Source organism: Blennius ocellaris, assembly GCF_963422515.1.
Source record: "Blennius ocellaris genome assembly, contig: SCAFFOLD_147, whole genome shotgun sequence".
NCBI lineage: Eukaryota > Metazoa > Chordata > Actinopteri > Blenniiformes > Blenniidae > Blennius > Blennius ocellaris.
The window spans coordinates 30001-40000 of NW_027662060.1; the positions used below are offsets into that span (position 1 = coordinate 30001).

Genomic DNA, 10000 nt, shown 5'->3' on the forward strand with positions numbered 1-10000 from the left:
GGAACAGAGACGTCAGGGACAGAGACTTAAGGAACAGAGACTTCAGGGACAGAGACGTCAGGGACAGAGACTTCAGGGACAGAGACGTCAGGGACAGAGACTTAAGGAACAGAGACTTCAGGGACAGAGACTTAAGGAACAGAGACTTTAGGGACAGAGACTTCAGGGACAGAGACGTCAGGGACAGAGACTTAAGGAACAGAGACTTCAGGGACAGAGACGTCAGGGACAGAGACGTCAGGAACCTGCAGGTCCAGGGACAAACCAAACTCACCCTTTGGGTGTCCGAGGAGAAATGTCCACTGAGGGTCCTGGATGAGGCAGGTCCATGGGAAACATGTCCACCCACATCTGGACCTGTCCCTGCAGGACAGGAGTTCTGGTCACGCCCAGACCAGGTCCAGTCCACTGCAGTGGACTCTACCTTGGTTCCTGTTCTAGGTCAACCGAAGAACCTAGCCCTAACCCTACCTGGTCCATTCCGGGCCGCGCCTTGCTGAACAGGGTCCTGGTCTCGATGTGCTCCGGGACCAGCTGGTAGTCCATCCCCGGGACCTGGGCCCAGCGGTGCAGGACCTTCAGGGACAGGTGCTCGTAGGACTCCACCGGCTCGTCTGGGGGTCACACACATCTGGTCACCACCCCGAGGAGCAAGATGGCTGCCGGCGCCCCCTGCTGGTCCGTCCCACACCTTCGTCCATGAAGAGCGTCTTGCCGGTGAAGACGTGTCCCGCCACCGTGATGCGTCCTGGGCTGAAGACGGGACCGTCCAGCCCGTTGTCCTGACACATCTGGGACAGCAGCTCCGACGGCTTCTGGCAGTCTCTCCACGCATTGTAGCCGTCACTGCAGCACAGGTCACCGGGTCACCAGGTCACCGGGTCACCGGGTCACCGGGTCACCAGGTCACCGAGTGACCGAGTGACCAAGTCACCGGGTCACCAGGTCACCGAGTGACCGACTCACCGGGTCACCAGGTCACCGAATCACCAGGTCACCGAGTCACCGGGTCACCGGGTCACCAGGTCACCGGGTCACCAGGTCACCGAATCACCAGGTCACCGAGTCACCGGGTCACCAGGTCACCGGGTCACCAGGTCACCGAATCACCAGGTCACCGACTCACCGGGTCACCAGGTCACCGAGTGACCGAGTGACCGACTCACCGGGTCACCAGGTCACCGAATCACCAGGTCACCGAGTCACCGGGTCACCAGGTCACCGGGTCACCAGGTCACCGAATCACCGGGTCACCGAGTCACCGGGTCACCAGGTCACCGGGTCACCAGGTCACCAGGTCACCAGGTCACCAGGTCACCGAATCACCGGGTCACCAGGTCACCAGGTCACCGAATCACCGGGTCACCAGGTCACTGAGTGACTGGGTCACCGAGTCACCGGGTCACTAAACAACCGGGTCACCGGGTCAACATAAGAAAGATCATTTACAGGATCCCCAGAACACCACAGTTATTCATCAGACATTCATCAATTAATGGAGGAAGATGCTCTATAATCTGGATTAGAGGAGGAAGATGCTCTATAATCTGATGTTAGAGGAGGAAGATGCTCTATAATCTGATGTTAGAGGAGGAAGATGCTCTATAATCTGATGTTAGAGGAGGAAGATGCTCTATAATCTGGATTAGAGGGGGAAGATGCTCTATAATCTGGTGTTAGAGGAGGAAGATGCTCTATAATCTGGATTAGAGGAGGAAGATGCTCTATAATCTGGTGTTAGAGGAGGAAGATGCTCTATAATCTGATGTTAGAGGAGGAAGATGCTCTATAATCTGGATTAGAGGAGGAAGATGCTCTATAATCTGGATTAGAGGAGGAAGATGCTCTATAATCTGGATTAGAGGAGGAAGATGCTCTATAATCTGATGTTAGAGGAGGAAGATGCTCTATAATCTGGATTAGAGGAGGAAGATGCTCTATAATCTGGTGTTAGGGGAGGAAGATGCTCTATAATCTGGTGTTGGAGGAGGAAGATGCTCTATAATCTGATGTTAGAGGAGGAAGATGCTCTATAATCTGGATTAGAGGAGGAAGATGCTCTATAATCTGGATTAGAGGAGGAAGATGCTCTATAATCTGGATTAGAGGAGGAAGATGCTCTATAATCTGATGTTAGAGGCTCCGCCCACATGCAGTACTCCTGTGGCAGGCCGCAGGTTGCGCGGTGGCGGCTGTAGAACCGGTTCTCCAGGTCGACCCGGGTCTCCCCGATCAGGTCGTCCCCCCCCACCAGGTCGAAGTCGTAGACCAGGACCGACAGCAGGGACTCTCTGGGGAATGAGGCCTGGAACTCGAAGGACCTGGAACCAAGACAAGCCGGTCCGGGTCATCAGTCCAAACAGCGGGGCAGAACCAGAACCAAAGAAGACTGGGGGACTCGGCCCGACCTACCTTCCAAAGACCGGGTTCAGGTCTTTGGGGATGTAGTTGTCTCGGTCCTTCACTTCATGCTTGCCGAGCCGGACCACGATGTAGGGGTCGGCCTTGCCGTCCGGGTCGGCCGGGTGGAGGTTGGACGCCTGTGACCACAAGACGGAACCTTCAGGAACCCACTTGTAGTTCCAGGACCGAGGTCTGGACCCCCCCAGAACTCACAGAGACGATGTAGACCCGGATCAGGACTTGGGTGGGGCTGTTGGCAGGGATCCCCCGGCTGACCCTGAAGTCTCCAACGTCCTCGTCCCCGTCGTCTGTCTCGCCGTCCGGCAGTTTGTAGAGGCAGAACCGGCCCTGGGGGGAACCACAGTCCACCAGAGTCCTCCACAGTCCACCACAGTCCACAAGAGTCCTTCATAGTCCACCACAGTCCACCAGAGTCCTTCACAGTCCACCACAGTCCTCCACAGTCCACCACAGTCCACCACAGTCCACCAGAGTCCTTCACAGTCCACCACAGTCCTCCACAGTCCTCCACAGTCCACCACAGTCCTCCACAGTCCACCACAGTCCACCAGAGTCCTTCACAGTCCACCACGGTCCACCACAGTCCACCACAGTCCTCCACGGTCCTCCACGGTCCTCCACGGTCCTCCATAGTCCTCCACAGTCCTCCACAGTCCTCCACAGTCCTCCACGGTCCACCACAGTCCTCCACAGTCCTCCACAGTCCACCACGGTCCTCCACAGTCCTCCACAGTCCACCACAGTCCACCACGGTCCTCCACAGTCCTCCACAGTCCTCCACGGTCCACCACGGTCCTCCACAGTCCTCCACAGTCCACCAGAGTCCTCCACAGTCCTCCACAGTCCACCACGGTCCTCCACAGTCCTCCACAGTCCACCACAGTCCTCCACAGTCCTCCACAGTCCTCCACTCTGGTCTCACCTTGAACTTGCCGACGAACCTCTCCTCCTCCTCGCTGCTCTTCCCTCTGAACAACTCGTAGGTTTTGACCCAATCGTCAAACGGACCGAACTGAAGCTCCAACTCCTTGTTGTACAGCTGGAACACAAGCACAACTTCTACTGACACTACTGACCTTCTACTGACACTACTGACCTTCTACTGACCTTCTACTGACACTACTGACCTTCTACTGACACTACTGACCTTCTACTGACCATCTACTGACACTACTGACCTTCTACTGACCTTCTACTGACCTTCTACTGACCTTCTACTGACCTTCTTCTGACACTACTGACCTTCTACTGACCATCTACTGACACTACTGACCTTCTACTGACCTTCTACTGACACTACTGACCTTCTACTGACCATCTACTGACACTACTGACCTTCTACTGACCATCTACTGACACTACTGACCTTCTACTGACCTTCTACTGACCTTCTTCTGACACTACTGACCTTCTACTGACACTACTGACACTACTGACCTTCTACTGACACTACTGACCTTCTACTGACCTTCTACTGACCTTCTACTGACCTTCTACTGACACTACTGACCTTCTACTGACCTTCTACTGACACTACTGACCTTCTTCTGACCTTCTACTGACCTTCTTCTGACCTTCTACTGACACTACTGACCTTCTACTGACCTTCTACTGACACTACTGACCTTCTACTGACACTACTGACCTTCTTCTGACCTTCTACTGACACTACTGACCTTCTACTGACACTACTGACCTTCTACTGACCTTCTACTGACACTACTGACCTTCTACTGACCTTCTACTGACACTACTGACCTTCTACTGACCTTCTACTGACCTTCTTCTGACCTTCTACTGACACTACTGACCTTCTACTGACCTTCTACTGACCTTCTACTGACACTACTGACCTTCTACTGACCTTCTACTGACCTTCTACTGACACTACTGACCTTCTACTGACACTACTGACCTTCTACTGACCTTCTACTGACCTTCTTCTGACCTTCTACTGACACTACTGACCTTCTACTGACCTTCTACTGACCTTCTTCTGACCTTCTACTGACCTTCTACTGACCTTCTACTGACACACTGCACCTCTTTTTTCATAGGGTTTCACAACTAATCTGAACAGTTTGGACCTTTTCTGGAATAAATCCAAGTCTCCTCCTCCTCCTCCTCCTCCTCCTCCTCCTCCTCCTCCTCCTCCTCCTCCTCCTCTTCCTCTTCCTCTTCCTCTTCCTCTTCCTCTTCCTCTTCCTCTTCCTCTTCCTCTTCCTCTTCCTCTTCCTCTTCCTCTTCCTCTTCCTCTTCCTCTTCCTCTTCCTCTTCCTCCTCCTCCTCCTCCTCCTCCTCCTCCTCCTCCTCTTCCTCTTCCTCTTCCTCTTCCTCTTCCTCTTCCTCTTCCTCTTCCTCTTCCTCTTCCTCTTCCTCCTCCTCCTCCTCCTCCTCCTCCTCCTCCTCCTCCTCCTCCTCCTCCTCCTCCTCCTCCTCCTCCTCCTCCTCCTCCTCCTCCTCCTCCTCCTCCTCCTCCTCCTCCTCCTCCCCATCATCTTCCTCACGAGTACCCCGGTGGAGCAGAAGTACCTGAAGTGTGGCCAGTTTTGTGGGCAGACTGATGTTGGGCTCCAACGTTTCTTTTCCTTTCTGTTTCTTCTTCTTCTCTCCGTCCGCCGAGCCGCCGACTGGAGGAGGAAACCCTTTGATCACTTTCACAATAAAGCTCCTCAAGTTGAGGAACCATGGTCCTGAGGCGCCTCCTGAACCGCTGAACCCCCCAGAGCCTCCAGCTGCCACCACAACAGCTCCCCAGCAGTGGAACAGGAAGCAGGAAGCAGGAAGCAGGAAACAGGAAACAGTAAGCAGGAAACAGGAAGCAGGAAACAGAAGTGGGAAGCAGGAAACAGGAAGCCAGAAGCAGGAAGTAGGAAGCAGGAAACAGGAAGCAGGAAGAAGGAAGCAGGAAACAGGAAACAGGAAACAGGAAGCAGGAAACAGGAAGCAGGAAGCAGGAAGCAGGAAGCAGGAAGCAGGAAACAGGAAGCCAGAAGCAGGAAGTAGGAAGCAGGAAACAGGAAGCAGGAAGAAGGAAGCAGGAAACAGGAAACAGGAAACAGGAAGCAGGAAACAGGAAGCAGGAAGCAGGAAGCAGGAAGCAGGAAGCAGGAAGCAGGAAACAGGAAGAAGGAAGAAGGAAGCAGGAAGCAGGAAGAAGGAAGCAGGAAGCAGGAAGCAGGAAGAAGGAAGCAGGAAGCAGGAAGAAGGAAGCAGGAAGCAGGAAACTGAGCGTCAGTTCTTACCCAGGGACTCGACTCCGTGACTCAGCAAGTTGTGGAGCGGCGAAGCTGCAACACAATGTGTCGGTCAGGAAGGAGAACACTGAGGGACCTACACTCAAAACACATCTTCTTCTGGAGCAGCAGGTTCAGCAGAGCAGCAGGTTCAGCAGAGCAGCAGGCTTAGTAGAGCAGCAGGTTTAGTAGAGCAGCAGGTTCAGCAGAGCAGCAGGTTTAGTAGAGGAGCAGGTTTAGTAGAGGAGCAGGTTTAGTAGAGCAGCAGGTTTAGTAGAGGAGCAGGTTTAGTAGAGCAGCAGGTTTAGTAGAGCAGCAGGTTCAGCAGAGCAGCAGGTTTAGTAGAGGAGCAGGTTTAGTAGAGGAGCAGGTTTAGTAGAGCAGCAGGTTTAGTAGAGGAGCAGGTTTAGTAGAGCAGCAGGTTCAGCAGAGCAGCAGGTTTAGTAGAGGAGCAGGTTTAGTAGAGCAGCAGGTTTAGCAGAGCAGCAGGTTTAGCAGAGCAGCAGGTTTAGTAGAGGAGCAGGTTCAGCAGAGCAGCAGGTTTAGCAGAGCAGCAGGTTTAGTAGAGGAGCAGGTTCAGCAGAGCAGCAGGTTTAGCAGAGCAGCAGGTTTAGCAGAGCAGCAGGTTTAGCAGAGCCACACCATCAGTGTACTACAGACCTTTATCAAAGACGCGCGGCAGAGCGCTGCCCTTCATTTTGCTCTGAAACACAAACGTAGAAACGCGATTCGTTGCAGTTAGCACGTTAGCATTTTCAGGCTGTTTGAAGCCTCTTCCGGCCTCGTTTCCATGGCAACGCCTCCGCTACCTGTTTCTCCACGGAGGCGTAGTACTTGGACCACCAGTCGATGACGCACTCCGCAGACTCGTCGGCGACGGTGCGTTTCCTCCGCTTGGTGGAGCGGTGGCGGCTCTTGGTCCGGCCGTCCTGAACCAGAGACCCAGTCAGTGAGCAGAACACCGGGCGGCGGCGGCGGCGTTGTTGTGGTGCCAGGTACCTTTGTATTGGGAGTGGGTGGGGCTGGAGGCGGAGCTTCCTCCTCCACTGTCACCAGGAAGTCCATTGGGGAGCTGGACGCCGTCTCGCCAACGTCTTCACACATTTCAGCTGAAGAAAACAAAAAAATCTCATCCTGCGTGTCTGGTTCTGCAGGTCAGTTTAGGTCTGGTTCTGCAGGTCAGTATAGGTCTGGTTCTGCAGGTCAGTATAGGTCTGGTTCTGCAGGTCAGTTAGGGTCTGGTTCTGCAGGTCAGTATAGGTCTGGTTCTGCAGGTCAGTATAGGTCTGGTTCTGCAGGTCAGTTAGGGTCTGGTTCTGCAGGTCAGTTTAGGTCTGGTTCTGCAGGTCAGTATAGGTCTGGTTCTGCAGGTCAGTTAGGGTCTGGTTCTGCAGGTCAGTTTAGGTCTGGTTCTGCAGGTCAGTTAGGGTCTGGTTCTGCAGGTCAGTTAGGGTCTGGTTCTGCAGGTCAGTTGCAGGTCAGTTGGGTCTGGTTCTGCAGGTCAGTTGCAGGTCAGTTGGGTCTGGTTCTGCAGATCAGTTTAGGGTCTGGTTCTGCAGGTCGGGTGGGGTCTGGTTCTGCAGGTCAGTTTAGGGTCTGGTTCTGCAGGTCAGTTAGGGTCTGGTTCTGCAGGTCAGTTGGGTCTGGTTCTGCAGGTCAGTTGCAGGTCAGTTGGGTCTGGTTCTGCAGATCAGTTTAGGGTCTGGTTCTGCAGGTCGGGTGGGGTCTGGTTCTGCAGGTCAGTTGGGTCTGGTTCTGCAGGTCAGTTTAGGGTCTGGTTCTGCAGGTCAGTTGCAGGTCAGTTTAGGTCTGGTTCTGCAGGTCAGTTTAGGGTCTGGTTCTGCAGGTCAGTATAGGGTCTGGTTCTGCAGGTCAGTATAGGGTCTGGTTCTGCAGGTCAGTTTAGGTCTGGTTCTGCAGGTCAGGTGTGGTCTGGTTCTGCAGGTCAGTTTAGGTCTGGTTCTGCAGGTCAGGTGGGGTCTGGTTCTGCAGGTCAGTTTATGGTCTGGTTCTGCAGGTCAGTTGCAGGTCAGTTGCAGGTCAGTTGGGTCTGGTTCTGCAGGTCAGTTGCAGGTCAGTTGCAGGTCAGTTGGGTCTGGTTCTGCAGGTCAGTATAGGGTCTGGTTCTGCAGGTCAGTTTAGGTCTGGTTCTGCAGGTCAGTTGGGGTCTGGTTCTGCAGGTCAGTTTAGGGTCTGGTTCTGCAGGTCAGTTAGGGTCTGGTTCTGCAGGTCAGTTGCAGGTCAGTTGGGTCTGGTTCTGCAGATCAGTTTAGGGTCTGGTTCTGCAGGTCGGGTGGGGTCTGGTTCTGCAGGTCAGTTGGGTCTGGTTCTGCAGGTCAGTTTAGGGTCTGGTTCTGCAGGTCAGTTGCAGGTCAGTTTAGGTCTGGTTCTGCAGGTCAGTTTAGGGTCTGGTTCTGGAGGTCAGTATAGGGTCTGGTTCTGCAGGTCAGTATAGGGTCTGGTTCTGCAGGTCAGTTTAGGTCTGGTTCTGCAGGTCAGGTGGGGTCTGGTTCTGCAGGTCAGTTTAGGTCTGGTTCTGCAGGTCAGGTGGGGTCTGGTTCTGCAGGTCAGTTTATGGTCTGGTTCTGCAGGTCAGTTGCAGGTCAGTTGCAGGTCAGTTGGGTCTGGTTCTGCAGGTCAGTTGCAGGTCAGTTGCAGGTCAGTTGGGTCTGGTTCTGCAGGTCAGTATAGGGTCTGGTTCTGCAGGTCAGTTTAGGTCTGGTTCTGCAGGTCAGTTGGGGTCTGGTTCTGCAGGTCAGTTTAGGTCTGGTTCTGCAGGTCAGTTAGGGTCTGGTTCTGCAGGTCAGTTTAGGTCTGGTTCTGCAGGTCAGTATAGGGTCTGGTTCTGCAGGTCAGTATAGGTCTGGTTATGTAGGTCAGTATAGGGTCTGGTTCTGCAGGTCAGTTTAGGGTCTGGTTCTGCAGGTCAGTTTAGGGTCTGGTTCTGCAGGTCAGTTTAGGTCTGGTTCTGCAGGTCAGGTGGGGTCTGGTTCTGCAGGTCAGGTGGGGTCTGGTTCTGCAGGTCAGGTGGGGTCTGGTTATGTAGAACTGAAGACAAACCTTGAGCGTCATGCTTCGAGGTGGAGGTGGGCTCAGGTGTGTCGGTGGGCGGGGCCTGGGCGGGGGGCGGGGCCGGGGGCGGGACGTATCTGAAGGCCTTCAGGTTGTTGATGACGTGGGTCCCCACCAGCGTGCTGCGGCCGAACGCTCGCCAGTCCACCACCGTGACGCTGAGAGGAGGCAGGAGGTGCTCGTCCTCCGGGAGCTCCTGCTCAGCAACCGCAGCAGCAACCGCAACCACAGCAACAGCAGCAACCGCAGCAACAGCAGCAATCGAAGCAGCAACAACAACAACCGCAACCGCAACCGAAGCAGCATCAGCAACCGCAGCAACAACAGCAACCGCAGCAACAACAGCAACCGAAGCAGCAACAGCAGCAGAAGCAGCAACAGCAACCGAAGCAGCAACAGCAACCGCAGCAACAACAGCAACCGAAGCAGCAACAGCAGCAGAAGCAGCAACAGCAACCGAAGCAACAACAGCAACCGCAGCAACAACAGCAACCGAAGCAGCAACAGCAACCGCAGCAGCAACAGCAACCGAAGCAGCAACAGCAACCGCAGCAACAACAGCAACCGAAGCAGCAACAGCAACCGAAGCAGCAACAGCAACCGAAGCAACAACAGCAACCGCAGCAACAACAGCAACCGAAGCAGCAACAGCAACCGCAGCAGCAACAGCAACCGAAGCAGCAACAGCAACCGAAGCAGCAACAGCAACCGAAGCAGCAACAGCAACCGCAGCAACAACAGCAACCGAAGCAGCAACAGCAACCGCAGCAGCAACAGCAACCGAAGCAGCAACAGCAACCGCAGCAACAACAGCAACCGAAGCAACAACAGCAACCGCAGCAACAACAGCAACCGAAGCAGCAACAGCAACCGAAGCAGCAACAGCAACCGAAGCAACAACAGCAACCGAAGCAGCAACAGCAACCGCAGCAACAACAGCAACCGAAGCAGCAACAGCAACCGAAGCAACAACAGCAACCGAAGCAACAACAGCAACCGAAGCAGCAACATTTAGCTTCATTGCAATTTGAATTTGTAAAATGAATTGATGAGTAAATCTTAAATATCAGAGAAGTGTGATGGAGGAGAAGAGGAGGAGTTACCAGGGTGATGGAGGAGGAGCAGGAGGAGCAGGAGGAGCAGGAGGAGGAGTTACCAGGGTGATGGAGGAGGAAAAGCAGGAGGAGGAGCAGGAGGAGCAGGAGGAGGAGTTACCAGGGTGATGGAGTAGGAAAAGCAGGAGGAGGAGGAGGAAGAGCAGGAGGAGT

The 10000-nt window shown here is 54.3% G+C and overlaps 1 protein-coding gene across 1 annotated transcript in view; it reads right to left on the reverse strand.

Moving 5' to 3' along the window:
- fer1l6 (fer-1 like family member 6) overlaps window positions 1-10000 on the reverse strand; it is a 28260-nt gene that overhangs the window by 5003 nt on the left and 13257 nt on the right. The window contains 13 exon segments of the mRNA XM_080521838.1: window positions 275-363; window positions 472-614; window positions 692-846; window positions 2151-2321; window positions 2413-2540; window positions 2617-2751; window positions 3347-3463; window positions 4957-5054; window positions 5670-5714; window positions 6321-6363; window positions 6470-6589; window positions 6660-6769; window positions 8721-8928. Of these exon segments, the coding sequence (XP_080377964.1) occupies window positions 275-363; window positions 472-614; window positions 692-846; window positions 2151-2321; window positions 2413-2540; window positions 2617-2751; window positions 3347-3463; window positions 4957-5054; window positions 5670-5714; window positions 6321-6363; window positions 6470-6589; window positions 6660-6769; window positions 8721-8928 (1562 nt within the window).